Source organism: Numida meleagris, chromosome Z (genome assembly GCF_002078875.1).
Source record: "Numida meleagris isolate 19003 breed g44 Domestic line chromosome Z, NumMel1.0, whole genome shotgun sequence".
Taxonomy (NCBI): domain Eukaryota; kingdom Metazoa; phylum Chordata; class Aves; order Galliformes; family Numididae; genus Numida; species Numida meleagris.
The window spans coordinates 62,222,795-62,243,731 of record NC_034438.1 but is presented as its reverse complement, the minus strand read 5'-3'; the positions used below and the strand labels follow the sequence as shown (position 1 = coordinate 62,243,731).

The 20,937-nt window shown below is 39.0% G+C and overlaps 1 protein-coding gene across 6 annotated transcripts in view; it reads left to right on the top strand.

The window, feature by feature from the left end:
• Nucleotides 1-20,937, top strand: part of VCAN (versican) — a 108,197-nt gene that overhangs the window by 40,699 nt on the left and 46,561 nt on the right. For 5 of the 6 annotated variants that reach the window (XM_021380775.1, XM_021380774.1, XM_021380776.1 and 2 more), the window contains one exon: nucleotides 11,435-14,629. In XM_021380775.1, coding sequence (XP_021236450.1) covers nucleotides 11,435-14,629 — 3,195 coding nt within the window. The remainder of the gene's footprint in view (nucleotides 1-11,434; nucleotides 14,630-20,937) is intronic. The other variant, XM_021380779.1, reaches the window with a different exon arrangement.

Genomic DNA, 20,937 nt, shown 5'->3' with positions numbered 1-20,937 from the left:
GGCAATAAGAGAGGCTGTTTACAGATTGCGTACAGCCCTAGCCATGGAAATGCCAGTAATCTGGGGGCTGTCATTGGATTCTAGACACTTCCTCCCATTGTGTTTTTTATGCTTCTAAAGCAGTTCTAAGTTCTGCTCTCACCCACCTAATGTTTCATGTACATTTCAGCTGGCACTGTGATAGTCTAAATTGCTTTTCTTACTGCTGCTTTTATTTAATCTGATATTTTCTGAAGCACATCAAGTATTTGCCACATCCATTTTTAGACTGCATCAATCTAAACCAGATCTCCTCCATGCCTGTCAGCTTTTCTTGGTCTTTGAGGTTAAATGTTTCTCTGTAACTTCTTCCATCTTCTGTTCAAGCAGCCTGGCTCTGCTGTTATTATGGTGCAGTCTATCCCTGCACAGATTCCATTTGTCTCAAAGGTTCCCCAGCTTCTAGTATGAGCTTCTCTTCCCTGTAGCATCATCTCACCTGTGCACTGCAGTTCTAGATCCCTGCCTGTCTCTCTGGCCTTCCTGGAACTGGCAGTGCTTCATATACCACCATGGAGGACCTGGCCTCATCTGCCCAGCCTCCTCCAGAACACCTCTCTGACATTTCTATCCGTCATTATTGATGATTACTTACACCTCCACCTCCCCTACACCTCCAGATAACTTATCTAAACATCTCATGATGTTAAACATGCGAGCTGCTATGTAGATCTTTCAGATATCACAGACCAGCTAACTATGTCTATTAGCAGAGGATCCCGTCACCTTGTTTCTGTCCTTTATGATCCCTTCTATCACAGGACTGTTCCTGATGCAAGAGGACACTGATACTATTAGAAGGTGGGTCACGTTTAAGAGGTTGGAGTTTGTGTCTTCCCAGCTGAACATCCTGAGTCTTGCAGCCTCCTTGCCAGCCCATGGAGGTTGAACTGCTCAATAATTTCCCTGCAGCACGTCTGGTGAAGTTCCTGTGGTTGCAGACAGTGCTATTGGCATTAAGGAGTAAAGACTGCTTGTGTTGTGTTGGTCTTTAACTAAAAAATTACAGTTTGGAGGGTCTCACTTCTATGACTGTAAGTCACCATTGCTTGAAATGTGCAACCTATGCTGTCCCCAGTTCTGTCAGTGATGAGCTAGGTGAAGATGAGGGTCTCCATCTGAGGCACTGAAGGCTCCTTAATGAACGAACCTTACTGCATGAGAACAAATCCTAAGATCTAATGTAATGTTACAGTCTGATTGTTCTCATGCACTCAAACATGCACTTCTTTGGTTTTTCTGGTTGTTATTTATTGCTTGTGAGTTAGGTGCTGCAAAACTTCGCATGTGAAAGTGGTCCTGGTGGACTTCAGAGGAACTGTATACCAGGAATAAGGACTAGTTACATTCAGGAGTGTGATTTTTAATCTGCAGGGCATAATTCTGTCATATCACTCCTTCTGCCTCTTCACATATTTATTGTTTGTAAATTGCATGTATCATTGACAAATGGACATGAAATTCACTAGTCCCTCTGAAAGGCCAAAGTAAGGACTGAGTGGTTTACCTATAGTCAAGTCTGCAGGTAGGACAAATTCTAGCTTTCTGGCCTATTTGTGTGAATAAATTTCACCCCTTTCAAACTACGTGAGCCATTTCAATGCACTTTTAGGAAGTTTTATGGACAAAATATTAGAGACATATCATTTGTCCTAAAAAACATCCTTGAGAAGGATTGGGTTGGTGCCTTTTGTCTAAGTGCTCTTTCTGTAAACTGTTGCCTTTGATAGACAAAGAATAAATCTTCCATCAATTTGCAACCCAAGAAGTAGACAGTCTATGATTATGGATCTTTCTACAAGAAAATAAAGATGACTATACCAAAACAGCATAATTTGTCAGGTAGCAAGCTTGCACTCTACCAATTTTGATTGCAGTCAACATTACATCATTACATCAGTCAACATTACATAATTAAACACTGCTAGTTAGATGACTCAGGTTTTGCCAAATACACCTTGTTTTGTGCAGGGAAAAATAGAAGTATAACACTGAACTGTACACCCCCCTTAACAGTTATCAAAAACCTTCTTTCCCTCTCATAAGGTGCTTAGAATTTCTCAGAAACCATCTGCAATTCTCCATTGCTTTTGATAAAAGATGCATGTGGTAATGAGACTCTCTGCCTTGTGTTTTAGTCTTTCACATCCCATGCAGCTGCCTGAAATGGTAACTGTAGTGAATCACCCTCTGCTGGTGGAGCCAGTCTCTTTTCTGAGACAGAGGAACAAGGAAAAAGGAAAAAATGGCTCTGTAGCATAGCAGGAGCTGTTAATTTAAGTCTTTGTTTCAAATGATCCTTTATATGGAAGTTTCATCTAAAGCTTCCCAATTGGCTCTATTTCAGTGTGGAAACATATCACATGAAGCCCTCTATCCTGATGCTCTGAGTGCTTTCAGTTTTATATGAAGTTTAATGCAGCGATTCCTACAGTGCCAAGAAACTAAACATTCTCCCCTTAAACCTTGATTCTTTGCAGTTAATTCTAATAGAATGCCCATAGCTCTTGCTATGCTCATTAGGTGTCTGATATTACAAAGCATTGTGTGGCTGAAAAAGAATAAAAGAGGGAAGTGGCAACGCACATCTGCTAAAAGGAAAAACACTGAGTGCCTCTGCAAACAAGGAAGGAACAAGCTGCCTGTCCAGGTAGCACCAGCGCTAAAGGTCTGCAGCACAGATGTTCATGCAGTGACCTGAGGTTTTTAAAGCACCCCTGTACAGTTTCCTCTGCCAGCAAAGTTCCCATTGACTCAGCCTCGAGCGCTGTGCCCACATGTTGCTGTAGTTTGAAGTGCAATGGCAATGACTGAAGACCTGCATCTCACACTTTTGCTCACGCTAAGCAACACTTTCCTCCCAGAGTAAGGCCACTACATAAATGCCACCCAGCACCAGAAGGAAGGAGTCTAACTCTCAAATTTACACGTACTCGAAGCAATAGGTCTGTGGCAAAGCAGGCAGCTGTTTGAATCATTATGAAGACAAGCCTATAATTTAAACAAACGGATACCTCTTTCTTCAGCCCTCCTTGAAGTCTTTACTCCTAACTTGTGATTAAAGTATCTTAGATGGAAAATAAGATAATATTAATTTTAGATTGCGGTAGGGTTAGAAGAAGCCTCAACTGATGCTTTGAAAATCTGACTTTTAGTCTCACAGTGATCAAAATAAATATAAATAAAAAACATAAGCAGTAAATTAAAACCGGTAGGCACTAATTTCAATAAAACAGCCAACCTGGACAACATTTAACAGTAAAGTTCAGCTTTTTAACTTCAGCTCTTTTCTGGTTACATAATTACATTGTGCAAAGTGTCCTTACTTCTGGAAAACAGAAGTGGCCCAGACTAATAATACATGATTTAAAATCTAAAAATCTTGTTAAAAAATAACAACCCTCTTTGCTTTGATCACAGGTTTTCTTACTCTACAGAAACCACATGGCTCTGAGTTTCTGAAACACTATCCATGTGTTTCATCTCTTTCCTTGACTTTTGCCAGACATCTTAGTTCTTTTTTTTCTGAGAGGTGCCTAATCATGTGTCTTATGAAGCTTGAAAAAGTTTCAGGTTAGACACATGATTAAGTACTTGAAGCTCCTCGGAGGCCATCGTCAGGGGAAGTTTTTCAGGTGTTAAACTGTAGGACTTCTAGTCACAGTTTGAAAAAAAAAAAAAAACACCAAAAAAAAAAGAACCCCTCAGGAATTAATGGTAGAACAGTAATAGAATACTGATGTTTATTTATAAGAGAATAAAACATGGTTTCAGCAAAAGATTCCTTCATTTTTAATGGATACCTGTTTAATATTTAGTTGTTGCATAGAGCTATAGGGTGTTTATTTAACCTCGTTCTCACCCCAGCCTCTGTCTCTTCACGCTTAATTCAGTGAAGTGTGCGGGAACCTCGTCACAGACTTCAACAGACTTTGGATTAGGCATTTTATACTGCAGTATCTGTAGCATAAATTGTGCTCCAGAAATGCAATAAGCAATATCTGTGCAGTTTTTGACCTGCATATCTGTAACAAAATTGAGATAGATATACACAGAGGTCAATGAAGCTTTGAAAAATAAATACATGTTTTGCTGAGAAATTCTGGCTTATTAAAGCTGAATGATTTCATAGACCTGTATGATTTTTGTGAACTTCTCAGTAAAACATTTTTTACTTGACTCAGAACACCTGTTTGACGTTTTGGAATAGTTTTATCCTGGATTGACCATTTTATTTCATGTTTGCTTATTCATTTTGACTTTTTATTTCATGCACCTCTGCTGATTCTCTTTCATTACACCCTTTGGTTTGGCTTTATGATTTCATTTTAGCTGTGAATTGGAAAATTCCCGATAAGAGGGAGCATTGCCTTATGTGGTCATCCACGAACGGGATCTGTGTTGTTTTGTTTCAGTAGAGCCGCATCAAGAGTGATTTCAAGTTATCTACTTGTGAATGGGTCTTGCTCATTTGCTGCCTCATCTAAAGTTCAAAATCAGTGCATTTTTACAAAGAAATACAGGAAACAACAGTCTTCATAATATGCAATAGGACACGTCTTTGTAAGACCCAAAAGGAAAATACTTGTCTCTTTGCAAACTTCTCCCCTATCAATCCCAAAACCTCTCCAATCTTAACCCTCTGTTTCTTCATTCAGTTATTTAATTTGCTGTGTTTCACTAGGATGTGGGCTTTGGTAACTTGATAGCAGTGTTTTCTATGGAAGTGGGGAAAGATAAAAAGTTAGAAAAACATCCTCCAGCATGAGCCATCATGACAGCAGACTGCTGCCCAGGAACATCAACTGTGCTTAGCTTGTCTAACAGCAGAAAGGACAACATTTTTAGGCATAACTCACAAGCTGACAGAAACATTGTTGTCTGTCTGTTTGCTGTGTGCGCCTTGGTTTTGAAAACTTTAAATAACTGAGCAGTCCTGTCTTTCTCCACAGCAACCATCGGTGGCTGCATGTCCCACCTATTTCCTGGATGAGAGGATTATATCTAGCCTGATGTCAGGGGCAGCACTAGGGGAGATCTGTGGGTTTTTGGTTAGGTTGAGAATGGCTACAGAATGCTGTAGACATCAGCGGTGGTGATACTCAGCACACTACAATGTAAACATGAATGAAAATTTTTTTTAAAAGTTTATCTTTAGAGAAACACAACAGAATACAGATTTTATCAAAGTCAGTGTCCTCCACCTCTTCGTAGCTCAGTTTAAGTGTCAGCATAGCTAAATAACTTTGAGCAGGCAAATGTTTGGAGGTGATGGCACTGATCTGTGTGTACAATGCTGTGGGCTCTCTGCTCATGCTCCCTTTCCCTTTGTGGAGATAAGGCCTTACTGCAACACCGCAGTTCTCTGGCTTTCATTATTTTGCTCAGATGGTGGATTTCCATGTCTCTCCCACGTACGCTGTTTAGCAAGACCTACAAAGCAGCAGAGCTGTCCAGAAATATCTTGGGCCACATGCAGGAGGACTAAATCCCCAAGCTCCCTAAAGGGTCTGTAAATGAATGTCATGAAGGCTATACAGGAAGGCTGTGCACAAGGACAACTTCCAGTGGTTCTTATCTCAGCCTGCCACACTTACAGAGTGAAGAGGTTTCGAGAAAGCATTCTGAGCACACCAAAAACAGGCAAGGAAGTCTCAGTCTGTGCCTCACACCTCCCTAAAGCCTGTAGAAGAAGGAGGAGGTGGTGGCTGGGTGCGACTTAACCTTTTGACTATTATGTGGGGTATAAAGACAGGATTGGGTTTATCCTGGATCAAACCCTGTAATCCAACTACAGCCTTTTGGTGCCTCTGCAAGTACAGCTTCAGGTGCATGCACTTCTTTTGCCAGATAAAGTGTATGTGCATTTCTCTGAGAAGTCCGCAGGTGGGTTGCTGGAGAGTATCCCTGAGCGCAAACACTGAATGGGGAAAGAAAGGGGACACAACAGGACACATTTTCCTTTCATCCTCACTGATGGAAAAGGTAAAAGGTCCATCCCTTTGGGTGTTTAAGTACAGGGAAGACAAATCCTTTTTGCTCTGTATTGCCTGTGCTCTTTGCTTTGGAAGCTACATACCACCCACAGGACATACTGGTAATTTGTCTCCTTTCACAGTGGGTGGGGAAAGCAAAGCAGCAAGATTTTTTGTACCAGTTCCTGACTGAGGTGACAATCTTGGCTTTCTTTATTCTTCCATCATTTATTTTTGCAGACAGAAAACAAAGATTATTTCTTCTATTTGGTGCTGGGATGTGGACTTTGTTAGGAAGAGCTGAGTAAAGAGGATCACCTAAATTTTGTTTCCTTTGACAGTTTAATTATTAATAACATGGAAAGATAAGTACTTTTTGCTATTGCTCTTTTGTGGGTAGGCAAGTTATATTTTGTTCACACAATTACACTTACATCTGGAGAAACTGGGGGATAACATCCTTACCCCTCCAGCTGCTTGACTTCATATATTACAAAACAGCAAATGGTTTCACTTAACAGTATTTGTTTTAGCAGTGCTCATGGTGCTGCCGCCCATATTGCTTTGTTAGCTGAAAGGAAGCAGCTTTAGCCGCTGATGTCAAGAGGATGCATAATCTTTCTTTCTCAATTTTTTCTTTTCAAGTAAGGTACACTGCCAACTAGCTATTGATTTTTATTATTACTTTTAGGAATCCCACTTAGTTTCTCTGATTTTGCATGTATTTTATAAGTGGGAAATGACACTGTATTCAGATTTTTCATTATTTTTCTCATTACACTTGGCTGGTGTTTTGATGTCAAAACACAGTGTAGGTAAGTGGGAGCATATTCCTGGAATTATAGGGAAACTTTATAGCTATAACATCAGATGTTGAGACCTCCATGCGATATCACATGTCCCACTGGTAGTGAATGAGAGTGGGTACCTAGTCAGTGTAAAACTGACAAATTTTTGGTTCTGTCTGTAGCATGAAGGTCCAGTTTTTATTTTTTACTGTTCTGGTCTTACTCCTAGACTTGTCCAGGCTGCAAGGTTCTGCCAGTAGTTTAAACTCCAACTGGGACATCTTGCAGGGAAGCATTCAAAACTGTGCTGTGTGCTGAGGCAGGTGGCAGGGAAGGAGCAGACACCCAGAGCAAACTTAATGAAGCAGCAGGTAGGAATGGACGTATATGTAGAAATGAAACACAGCAAACTGTTAGTGTAGGCGTCATGCTTAAAAAGGAAGGAAGATGTCAAACCATTAATTTTGTTTTTTTTTGAACACCAGTGCTATTCTGGAAAAATTTATTTTGGCTGCTGTGATTCATAGAAAGAATTCAGCATTTCTTAGTGTGACTTAAAACTTTTTATTCATTTATTTACTTATTTATTTATGGTCCTAGGTGCTGACAATGACTTGATGAGATCTCTTTTTCTATCTGTAGGGTCTGTGTTCATCCAGGTTCTTACATACATAGCTAAACATAAATATAAAAGCAATATTTTCAAGTGCAAAGAAACAGCTCAAGTGGCTCATTTTAGACACATGGTTAAGGTTTTGTGGAACTGGTTATGCTGAAAATGTATATATAAAAGTTATAATATAGGTAATGTATGTAATCTTTAAAAAAAGCATTTTCTTCTCCAAGAGTTACACCTAGATATCCTGAAATTATTATTAAACAGAAAAGAACATATTAAAATCCTTTTTTGGTAATAGCAAAGTTAAACCATGTATAAAGTAGTGCAGTGTGATTTCCTTGAAAAAATATTAAGTTTTAATATTACCCCATTATTTTAAATCCTTTTTTAAACAATAGTGGGAGGGAAAAGGAAGAAAATGCTGTATAGTGAAAACATAAACAGAAAATGAAAATGTGCAGTATCTCCATAAAGCCATATACTCCATCCAAAATCAACTTCATTCACACTGTTCATTACAAAATGAATCGATTAATAACCTGAAAGATAGTTTTTGATATGAACAGCTGTTGGTGAGATAATTTGCTTTCTTGCTGCTAGTATGTTCATGAATTTTATTAGGAAAATCTGCCTCATGTCTTGCATAAGAAGGACAAAGGAGATAGCATATTGCATGCATGACGCAAGGAGTACAGTAATACAAAACATCTGGGTGGAGAGGACAACAGTTCAAACTGATGTTCAGTCTACTAAAAAGGCAACCTTCTCTTTGGATTTCTCTTTTCCCACAGGAAAAAAAAAAAGAACATTGATAGGTTTATCCATGAAGAAGCTCAAAACACAAACTCAAAAAAAGTCTGTGAACCTGAATGATGTGTATGGAAAGCCTTATATATCTTATTTATGATGAGACAGTTTTAGAGGCCTTGAAATTTATTTGAACCAGAAGTATTCTTTGTATGTTGGCAATTGCGTGTCTTGCAAGAGGAAGTTTGGCTGTTCATTGTTTAATTATTAAAAAAATATATATTGTTCTTATAGCAGTATATGAATTCACATTTGCTGAATCAAATACACCTAGTCTTTGGTCAAGCTTACTGCATGTGTACTGGTTTTATCAGTGACAGGCAGATAATTATAGGGAACAACAAGTAACTGAATTTTGGGCATAAATCTGTGATCTTTTGGCAGTTGCAAACAATTCCAGGAGATCAGGAAGTTACTTAAATTTCCCAGCTGCAGGGGAATGAAATCACCTTTCACTTCACTGCCTATAAAACCAACTTTTGTACCCTCATTTTTGCCTAGCTTTATTCAAGAGTATTAGATGCCAATATTCTTTCAAAGAGTGCTCTTAATTGGCTCTTGAAGGAAAGCAACTGGGCACTGAATTGATGATATTTGCTGCAAAACAAATTCAGTCTTCATTAAGGAAATGCATCCTGTGGTTGCATGCGGTAACCTGGGACTATGTTGTTTGCTTGCCACTTTGCTGTACAGATGAGCGGTGTGACAGATCTGTGGGTTCTTTGGTGTCAGTGTAGCAATTAGCTGCTGCCACTCAGCAGAGCTGTTCTAATTTACTTTTCACTCCCTGCTTATGAAGAGAAACTCCGTGCCTTAGACCACCCTGTAAACTCAGTGATGAAAAACACTGTAAGGCACAGTGCTTTTTAAGTTGCTGATTTTGGGAGTAACATCTCACACTCAAATATCATAGGTGTTGAATCAAGTAAGTATCCTCTTCAGGCCATAGGACCCCGGAACTCAGAAGTCACTAGCATTGAGGCTGTGCTTTGCTTAGTGAGCTTTTAAGAATTTTGCTCCTTCTTGCTCAGCTGCTCAACTTTGGCCTACAAAAAAATGTATATAAGTGGCTAAATCTTCTTTATAAAAACACACGCACACACACAAAAGATCAGACATATGGTAGAGACTGAATCTGTTCCTTTTTGTGCTGGCAAAGCACACCATCATTTTAAACACAGCAACATCCTGTCTTTCTACCCTCACGATTTCTTTTTCACTTTCACTTCTTCAAGAAAGCTGAAATATCAGTTCTTTTTCCTCATTCCATTGCTCTTTAAATCCACCTAGAAATTCTAAGCAGCCAGCATCTGGCAAGCAGCTTTTGTCTCCTTCAAGATAGATCAAATAGCTCTCTTGCAAAGGTGACGTTTTCAAAGTTTGGTGTGTGAAACTAAACAAATATTTGCATGACCTTCACTTGTGCAGGCAGAATCCATATATTTAGTATCAAAGAATCATCCATTTAGGCATGGTTGTATGAAAGTAACTGATCTATGTATACATACTGGGTTTGCTTGAGTATAAACTGTCATTATACAAATATATATGGCTACAGTTAAGCCTTCCTAAATTTTTTTCCCTTGTTTACATTCTGTTATTTCTGCATACTCTTAATGCCTTTAATTTTTCTAGTGTTAGTGAAGTCCCAAGACATTATCTGGAACATCTTCATCTCTGTGCCAGGCAGTAAAAATCCAGTCTCAGAATGCACTTTTCCCCCAATAAGTAACTGGTATTCATTCCTTATGTTGGGTAGAGTTTCCTGGTCTCTTTTACTATCTCACAGCAATAATAAGAAGCCTCTGGTTTCAGACTTGAGTCACAAAATTTTGTATCTGATTTGATATTTGCATGTTGGAGGAAAAGATTTCTTTGCTCAAATAGATTTTTAGCAGTATTTTCTTTTGAAATACTCTGTATGTCTAGTAACGTCTGTTTGTGGTAAGTTGCTAGTTCTCATTATATGCAATCTATTTAATGCGTTCTCCTTATGCGTGGTGTGATGCAGAGGGCCATATTTTGCTCTTAGCTGTCATCCATCCGAAGTTTCTCACTCTTTGTGACTAGGAAATTAAACACTGAGTTATGACTTTCACATCTTCCACCTCTCTGTTCCCACTGCCTATCTGAAGATTGCTGACCTGGAAGACCTGGCAGAAGGGGAGACATTTCTACCTTGGACTTTTCCTGAGTAAATCTTGCTTTCTGAGCACAAACTCACCTTTTTCAAGAGTTTAAATTCCAATACCAAACTTTGGAGTGGAGTGGTGCATTTAGTGCTCTGGTGGGGTAGCAATCTGTGGCAGGAGAGGACAGACAAGTGGCACCACAATCCTTTAAATCATCATGATTTGGTTCAGTGGAAAGACACAAAGTTCTTTGTGCGTAGTTAGCTATTCAGCATAGCTACCCCTTACTGCTCCCATCATTCAGGAGGTTCAACACTGCTTTTTCATGTTCAGCACTCTCATAGAAGCACTTTTGTCTGTGAAGGAGGTTCAGAGTTAAATCTTTGAAGTGTTTTCCAGAGATCAACATCATCATAGTACTAAGTTTATGGTCTTATTGCTTACTGTTCTCACCTTTCCCCATAATCAGAATTTCTCTGAGTGTAATTTAAAGCACTGCAGCAGTTCTTGCAGCATTTTAATACAGTATTTTCGGATGGCATATTTATTCCTGTTGCTCAAGCATCCTCTCACTCCTGTGCGGGTTCCTTTTTGCAATTAGTAATTATGTGCTGAAAATAAACTGAAGTCCTTTTTCAATCCCCTTATGCATTTGAGTTGTATGCTATAGTGAGCTTAGAAGAAAACCTGCAGATTTGCAGTTTATGACATTATGACTCATTTATGACATTGTAAAATAAACTTCTGTATTTCCTGATCAGTACTTAGCTGTCTGATGGATACTTGTATAGTATTAGGACATGCAGGGGTAATTATATAAATAACAGCTATGAAGAATACTTCTCCTGTTCTCATTTCATCTGACATTAAGTTACATGCAACTTAAATAATACGATATTTATGTCATTCAAAGCTCAGTTGTATGCTCAACAGTTGTCTAAAGCTTTTTGCCTCTATGCTTATTTCTCAGTGTAACATGTAATTTCTTCTAGGAACATGTGAACTAATTGAAAATGTTTGTAATCCTACTAAATGACTCCTTAACTTTTCATTATTCTCTTTTTTTTTTTTAAGGTAAAAAAGTTGTATCAGAGCCTACCACTGTTAAGCTGATTACAACTCTGAAAACTGACAGTGTGAAACCATCATCTGCTAAAGTTACTCTTAAACCTTCTGTTTTTGAGAGTTCAGTTACTGAAGTGGCTGTCACCAAAACAAAGGTCCCTGCTTGGGAGGAAGCAACCCTGGAGACTGAAGATACAAAAATGACTACTGAAGTGGCTGAGGAGAAAAGGGAAATGGAGGTGCTTATGGAGAACATTAAGTTAACCACCCTTTTACCTCAGACTGTCACAGATGGTGAAATAAGCCCTTATGATACGCTGGGAAGGACTGAATATGATGTTTCACCTAGGTTAACAGAGAGCACATCTGCAGCTTTGGAAGTGGAGCACACTTACTCTGAAGCAGAATTGTCCGAGGAACAAGGTAGGTCTGAAAGCACTGAGGACGCTTTCTTGACCTCTGTAGTTTTTCAGGATAGCACAGCTGTAGCTAAGAGTTCCACTGGTTCGTGGGAAGATATTGAAACGGGAGATACACAAAAACATGATGCTGATAATCAGACTGAACAAATAGAAGTGGGTCCTGTGATGACAGCTACAGATAGCTTGGTACCGACTTCTCAGAGAGTGTTACCCAGGACAGGGACTTCAGTTTCACTAACAAAAGAAAATCTGTATCTTGGTTCTCACTCAACAAAAGAGCCCACAAAAAAATCAATGGAAGCAAAATCTGACAAGAAACTTACAACTGTTGTAATCCCTAAGGCTTTGTTCACTGATCAGTATGATCTTACTACAGAGGGGGAGGGAAGAGAGAGTATGTACACCGTTATGCCTGATAGAGTTTCTGGTGTGGCTCTGGTTAGAGTCCCGGAATCAGATGTGCCAGCTGTATCAGAGACACTTGTAGATGAGCTTGTGGTAACAACTGGACAATCTTCTACAGCAGACGAGTCAACTCCATTCATTAAATTTAGTTCCTCTGCAAATGTGTTTGATAATGAGGCATCAGCTGAGGGAAGCAGAGAGGACTTAAAAGATGTGCAGCACACCATGTCATCTGGAATACCTGTATCTTTTTCTGTATTCACTGCCAATGAGACGGAATCTGAGGTCACTGCTCTCACAGGAAGTACCATTGCCCCACAGATGTCTGAAGAAGGCATCACATCTCTTCTTCATTCATCTCCGCAAACTGAAGGATCGGCTGTTTTAGAAAAGCAGGAAAAAACAAAGGAGCCAGAAGTGAGAACAATAGATGATAAAGTCCCTTATATCACAACTGTTATTCCTGCTTCTGTTACGGCAGGATCTGAGGGACGTTTTGGAAGTGAGAAGTTCACACAAACTCCTCCAGTTTCTGGCATGTGGCTGCAGACAGATAAAGATCAGGTCTATATGACAGAAGAAACATCCCATACTAGGAGAATTGAGTTAGATACTGAAGATGTTATCTCTGGAATGGAGCCTACATCATCTCCAGGGCAAATTATAGAATATACAAAGCATCGAGGAGCTCCAGTTTCCGCAGTAACAAATGAAACCAAGACAAGCACAGAGACAGCAGAAACAAAAAGTGATGAAGAAGCTTTATCAGCTGATTTTGATCAGAGTAAAGGTACTACAGATATCTTCCATACAAGCAGCTCTTCAGATTTGGAAAATTTTACTGTATACAAAATATCAGTGGATGAAAGTAGTGCAACAGTGAAATCGTTTAGCTCCTCAAGTGGTACTGTGTTACCAACTGCTGTGCCCACTGTCCTGGAGGTGACTGATCATGAAGCAGATGAAACATCAGGATACGTTTTGAAAATGACCCTTTCTACCCCAGAAGGTGAACAAAGAAAGGCTACGGAGAAATCACCAGCAACCTCTGCTGAAGATGAAGTCTCTACAGGGACAGAGATCTCAAAATACACAGTGACAGAGGAAGGCCAGACAAGCACTGTGACATCCACTGAGAAGGAGTCACTGACAACACTTCAGGAGAGAGAAGGAGCACCATCTGTTGGCTTAGGAGAAACAATGGAACCCTTAAAGTTTACAGATATAGCAGAGATAGAGACTACAGTTCCACACAGAGAACATGATGCTTCCCTAGTTCCAGTCACTGTAGGTAGTGAAAACGTTGGAGAGATGCAAGTCACTGGTCAGACTTCTTTTGACAGTATCATTCATACTGAAGCAACAGTAACAAGCGCAAAAGCTAGTGAAGTGTTTCCAAAGCAGCTCTCCACAAAGGATCAAGATAGGGAACTAGGTACTGCTGCGGGGTCTACCTTATCTGTGACGTCTGTCCAAATGCATGAACAAAAGACGACAGCAGGATTTGAATCATCTCAAACAATCACTCCGGAAAAACACGACGAGATGGGTTCAGCCTATGATGAGATGTATCCAGCAACAGAATTATCAGTGCCTGCATTAATGCTTACAGAATATGGACAAGTTCTGGGGCCTGTTGAAACTAGCACCAGGTCTTTGCATCTCACAGTGACTCCCAAAGCTGAGACTGCTAGTGACCAAGAAGAGAAGATTACAGAAGTGATGCCTGTAACATTTGGTACACAAGCAAAAGTGTATGAAAGCAAAGGAACCACCACAAGGGAAGAAGACAGAGATGTAGGGAGCTGGGATTCTGTGTTGCCCCCCCATACGATGCCGACTAGTCCTTCTACTGCAGGAAGCACTAGCCTTCAGACTTTGGGAACTTCTCCAAGTCAAACTCCAGAAGGTTCAGGAATATCAGAAGAAGTGGAAGAAGCCAAAACAGTTCCATTTTTGTCTAAGGCTACAGATAAAACAGTGGTTCTCAGTAGTGTAACTACATCTTCTATTAGCACTGTAGACAAAATTCATCCTACATCAGCATCCAAACCTTTTGTTTCTTCAAAGTCACCACGTATCATTCCTGGGGAAGATGAGGAGGTAACAAGCAGTGACATCATAATAATTGATGAATCTATTTCTCCCAGTAAAGCCACTGCTGAAGATGATCTGACAGGAAAGATGGTAGAACCAGAAATTGATAAGGAATATTTCACATCATCAACTGCTACTGCAGTTGCACGGCCTACTGCACCACCCACAGTGAAGGAGGCCACAGAGGCCTTACAACCACAAGAGGTGTCTCCTACTTCACACCCTGATAGTGGAACTGACATAAGATTGTATGTTATTCAAATCAAAGGCAATGATACAGGTAAGATTTTGCCTTTTAGACCTGAAGTCCATCACGATGGACAGTGTATCATAACAGGCTGGTGTGACACTTCTAGAATATACAGGAAGTGCTGCTTGGATCACTGAAGCATGCAAAGTACAAGTTTTATATAGACAACAGTTTGCTAAGTATTGGTAGGTCTATTTTTCTTTCAATTAAGAATGACTGGAAAAATGTTATATATATGGTTTCAGGTGAGATTAATTTCTATAAAAGAGTAATATTGAACTGTTATACTTCCTATTAAGATTAATGGTGGTTATATTCCAGTTTTCTTATTTCATGTTGCCATGTCACTGATATAACTTCAGCTATCTGTGAAACAAGCATTTTAATTTCACAGCTTCCATTCCATGCATTACTAGTTCTAAACAAAGCACTAGATTATTTTAACATTCCATTAGTCTGTAGCAATTAACAATGCCATGTACATGTAGTCAGCTAAAAAAGGCTAATGCATTCTGCTGTGTCCTAAGATGGATCTCCTGTAATTTTAGAGAACAGTTTTTAGAGGTTTTCTTAGATTTTTTTTCTAGCAATTCTGCAGAATCTGTGGTGCATATTTATGTAATTTGTGCAGTTTCATTCTGTTTTTTAGCTGATGGCATTGTACATGTGTATGCAGCTTCAATTCCATGGGTATCCAGAACAGAAACTTCTGAAGTAGCAATGAACTCTTTAGTTTTCTTATGAATACGTCTCCATAATGCAAAAGTTGAAGGCTATTTTACATTGAAGAAGCCTGTAAAATGAACATTATTCAAGAAGCATTGGTAAAACCTTATTTTTAAAAATTAAATGTAGAAGAACTGATAAAAAGGGATAAGCTCAAATATCTAGTAGGTTTGGAATGCCTTCTGTTTAATTATTTTTTTTTAACAAAAACAGTAAAAATCCATTCTGTGTCTTTTATAGCTTAACTGTATGCGATGCTTTTGAATGATTATGCAAGAAACTGTTTTATCATTGATTCTTTGCTGTAACATTCGTATTTTGAATAATGTATCCAACATAAATTGTAATTTATGGAAGTCTGAAAAACTAGTTCTATCAGGTTTATGCTTGGTAGAATTATGTTTAAAAATCAAGAAGCAGAAGTAGATCCCTTGAGATGTGCTGTATTTTTATTTGACTTTCCCAATGGACTTGGTATCTTTATTTACTTTGTGCTTGTTACTGTACTTTATATTTACTAGACATAAAACTATACAAGTCATATCAGCAGTGACTTAACCTATTTCAGAAAATAATAGTTCCGTTATTTTAAAGTTTAAACACTACTTTTGTTTCTGTGATATATTTTCATTATCTTAACTGAAGCTGTAGTCGTTGCCAGTGTCTTGGAAATCTCGATTGAATGAGACAAGAGCGGTAAGTCAGAATGGAAGTTCTCAAGACTAGGGTTAAGTTACATATTTTTGTACCTGAGGAAGTTTGGTTAATTCTGTTTAATAACTAATAGTTGGACTGTGTAGTAGTGAAATAGTTTTCTCTGTTCCGTTGTTGATTTATACAATAGTTAGTTGCGCAATTGAGTAGATGTCTTCAGGCAGCTATTTGTTCCAGGTGGACGAGAAGAAGTAGGATGGTTTGGGAGTGCGTGGAATCTTTCTTGTTTTCTTCAGATAATTCATACAGCGTATGATCCAGGATTTTTCTGTCTCCCTCAGAGAGTCTTGTTTTATACTTTTCTTCGGAATGGTGTGGGTACTGTGATTCAGAAAGGTAGGAATTAGTCCAGTTCCTAATTTCTGGACTACCTAAAGAACAGCAGATCAGTGCACAGCTATGATTTCTCTCACTGGGGTGATGCAATCCTCAGGACCAACTTTATTCAGGGTTTACCTTTTGTGTCTTCACAAACATTTTTCTAGTTACACATGTGCATATTTTTGATGGTTATATGCCAAATTAAAGTTTACAACCTTCAAATTCTGCCTTCAGGAATGATTTAGTCTATCAGCATAGGAAAAATTTTTTTTTCCCTGAAATAGTATGAAATTCTCTGTATGGCAGTATCTTCATTTTGCTTAAACATAATAGGATTTATCATGCATCCAGTGAAAGGTCAAGAAGGAGCTTTCTTTATTTTTCTATTTTCTGTATGTGAAAGTGGTAATTCCTCCATTTAGATATTCAGAGAGAAAAGCCACCCTGTACATACTTACAACAAGTTAAGTCAGAGCTGCCAAAGATTTGTTTTGTCTGAGGGTATGGTTTAGGGCTTTCTTTTCTTTCTCCAGAAATGAGAGTCTGTGTTTGAAACAGACTGCCAAGCCCAGTTTCACTTCATTGTTCTGCAGTCCATAAACTTTTCTTTGTACTGAAGATAATGTATATAGGAGGTGCTAAAGAGGAATGAATTTGGCAAGTATTACTAACATATGCCCTTCACTCGGACACAGCTGGACTTCTTATTCTGTCATTCTTTGTCTGAAAATTGATCTGCAGTCATACTCAAGCTACATAAATTGTATCTCTGACATTTTGTTCTCAGCTAAATGACAGCAAGACATAGTTTTCACTACCTGTCACTCATAAGACAAGAGTTTGTCCTTCTTTGCTTTGGCATTCATTGCAAGGCAATACAGTTTAGCATTCTTAAATAAAATAATCAGTGGAGAATATCAGCAAAGGCCCTCGTGATTTTAAAGTCAGTATCCAGAAGCATATATTAAGAAACGACAGTTTTCTTACCAAACCCTTCAAATAGCAGCTGTTGTAAACAGGAATAGTAATGTGAAGTTTGCTATATAAGGGGCATATATGAATGTGTATAAATGAATGTAGTATTTTCCTTCTTGTGTATGCACAAGCGTTGGAAATATTTATGGGATTAATTTTTTAAAAATCTTCCTTCACCTCCTTGCCATTCAGCTTTCTCCAGAAGCAGTGCTCAGCGGAAATACACTATCCCATTTTATTCCATAGCCACATAACTACAGTATAATCACGCTATTGTACTTACAGTTGAATAGTACTCTCTGCAGCTCCATTTACTATCTGTAGTGTAGTCATAACAATATTTCTGTGGAGGTACTGTTGGCCTTGTGAGCCACGAGAAATATTAAACACTCCATGAGGAGGACTCACGCACGCCACGGGCATCTCTCCTGTGCGCATTGAAGTGAGGAGCATTTCCATGGCCACGGTCTGGGATGAGAAGGAGAAAGAGGGAGGATTTCTTGTCCCTTTCTACTTGATCTCAAGCCCTCGCTAAAGTGGCATCACCTTCATTGAGGTGCTTTGAAGTCCTTGGCTGGAATGTGCTGTAGATGCATGGAATGTATTATGGATGTATGGAATGTGAGGGATATGGTTCTTGATTATTACTGTAGACTCAAGCTGCGCTTAAAAGACTTTGAATGTTGATGGTGTTAAAGTCAGTTAAATCTACTGTCGAGGATTTCAGGTTCTCTTAGACCCTCCCAGATTAATTTGTAGTGGTACCATATATAAGTCAAATATTTCTGATTTTAAATAAAATAGGCCTTTGAATTTATTGGACAAGCCATCCAGGAACAGTTTCTCCTAGAGGGCTTCTTTTCTCATGCCATCCAAGAGCTAAACAGTTCTTCTCCTAGCTTTTAAAATGCATGTTTGCAATCCATTAAAAATTTCATAAAGGAAGTTTCAGTTACTTTTAAATAATTAAATTTAACTATGGAAGCAGACTTAATTTAGGGGCCTGATAGAAGGTCATCCTCATTAGCTTAAATTCTGGTAAGTGCACTCAAATACTGACAGGAAAGAATGCATCACTGGATGGATTAAACAACTTGTTTGTATCAGAATATGTTGCCTTTCAGTGAGAAAATGTCATGTATAAACAATTCATACACTTCCACATGAGCACGTGTGAGGCAGGTGCACAGATCTATGAGGAATATTGGGCATGGTGTTTCTGATGGGCCATGGTACATGGACATATCTGGAATGGGTGTTCCAATTAGTGAGGAAAATATATTTGTGTTCAGGGAAACTTTTCTTTGTTGTTGTTATAAAGAGAAACGGACATGTTTCATGATGGAGAAAGCCTGGAACTTCACTTGATGAAGCAACAGGCTGCTCCTGCTGGACAGTGACACAACAAAGTGGCTCTTATCCTGGTGTCTGATTACATGAGCACTTCTTCATTGCATAGGATAGGACAAGGGAGTCACCTCTTTCAAGGCAAAGAGGGAAATCTTGTCCCTTCATGTCCTTTTGTTTACTTATAACTCTGCTGCCTGTTGTAATGGTGAGCTCTGGTGCTGTTACTGGAAGATAGTGTATCAGCAGCTGGAAATAAAAAAAAGACCTGAAGGAACTTTTCAGCTCATAAAAATTTTATGAGCTGAAAAATGCTTGTGGGGGTGTTGTTTAACAGTGATACTGGAAACATAACTCCTGTCTGTATCAGGAGTAATTTGCACACCTGCATTTTTTGGAGACGTTTAAAAGTCTTTGCGTAGTGAATGTGTTTCAAAGTGCTTATTGGACCCTGGGACTCACACCAGCTCCGTCTGGTTTCTTGTCCCCTCCAGCTTTGAGCAGAAGGAAATTGCAGAAACTTGTGCTTTGTAGTTGAGGAATTTTATGGAAAGAGGGTTACAAACCTTTGTGTTTCAACATGTAATTTTCTGTCGTGCATATTTCTTTCTTAGAATTGTTAGAAGATTGTGAAATTTGAAGGAAAAGGAGTACTGAAGAATGCAGGATGTTAATGAGTCATAGTCCTAAAGCTGAACAAAGGAGGCAGAATAGGGTCTTTGCAGGTCCATCTTAAAATTCATTTAATCCTTTTGTCTTCCCTGCTCCCTCTGGAAGGGTGTCCCAGATCATCATGGCTCTCCTAAAATCTGATTCTAATATCTAGCCTGAATTGTTTCTTTGCCAGTTAAAACCCATGCTTGTTCTTGCCAGCATTGTCTTCAGCTTGAATAGGTCTTTTTTCTTCTTGACACTTATCCCTTGATACTTTTATTTCTCTGTTCAGTCAGAATAACCATGTCCCCTTTCAGCCTTCATTTTTCTCATTGCTGGGGGGAGAGTGAAATGCTGTGGGAGCCTGCAAGGAGCAGGCTCTACTGCTAATGGTTGTTGGGATGGTGCTGGGTGATGGTGTGGAGGAGCAGGACTACACACCTCCCAGCTTTCTCCATGTGGAACCTTACATGTGATGGAGCCATTTTAGAAGCTTGTAGCATCTGCTCTTGCAGCTGTCTTCACCTGTACCCACATCGTTCTCTTTTAAGTTGTTTTATTTATGCCTGCTGGCAAATACCTATCTGGACACTGTTCTTTGTAGTAGGTGCACGTGTGCTACGTGCAACTTTTGGTGTACTTTTCAGTAATTATTAACATAATAATTGTTGTGTTAGAGAGTTCTGCTGAGGGAGGAGAAACTTCATGTCATTTATGTGCTGAAATCACTTATGTCCTGCAAATGATAGGTATGTGCTACCGATACGTTGTTTTTGCTTAGGAGCAATTTCAAATCAAAGTTTATTGTAAAGAAAAAAATTCTGTCCCACATAAACCGTTCTCCTGCTTTATGCAGTGCCTGCTAACACACTCAAACATGTATGGATAGAACATCCCTGCCTGCACAGGTTGTTCAGCTTTCTTAGCAACTGTGTGATTCTTGGTATCAGTTGTGCATTTAAGAGAAAGAGAACTGAAAATGTGCCTGAGCATCATGGTGAGCAAAATGCCATTTAATTTTCAAGTGCATCTCTTGATGCACTTGAAGATGTGGTATTCTATGGCCGTGGTTCTTTTGATACTGTGCTGAGCTAAGTTCATTCTGATGGATTGTTGGAGCAATAGTAAGGTGACTTCACTTGTGCTGACCCAACTTCCTATCTTATTAAATGCAAAACTTCCTATTTATTTAATGGGAACTGGATTTGTTTGCTTACTAACTGTAACATTCCAGCTGACAGTAAGACTGTGGTGGCTGCTGGCCTTCACTTGCCATGGAGGTGGTCACATTCCCTGCTGTTTGCAGCAGTCAATGGGCATGGTTTTATTTCAGTTTTTGAATTATTAATGCAGTCTTTCCTAGTGGTGTTTTGTTTTGAGCTCTGGGTTTGTTTGTTCAGCTAGGAAAGAAAAACACATAGCAATTTTGAAACACATTTCTGAATGAAACAGGTTTGTCAGTATTAGATAGCTACTCAAATAATTTTCATACCCTGAATGACTGAATTCTCCGTATCTTGTAAAATGTAGCATACAGACAGCCAAGTTCTCATTTTGTTTAGAGTAATTCACGTGTTAAATACCAGTGAGCATGGCCAGAT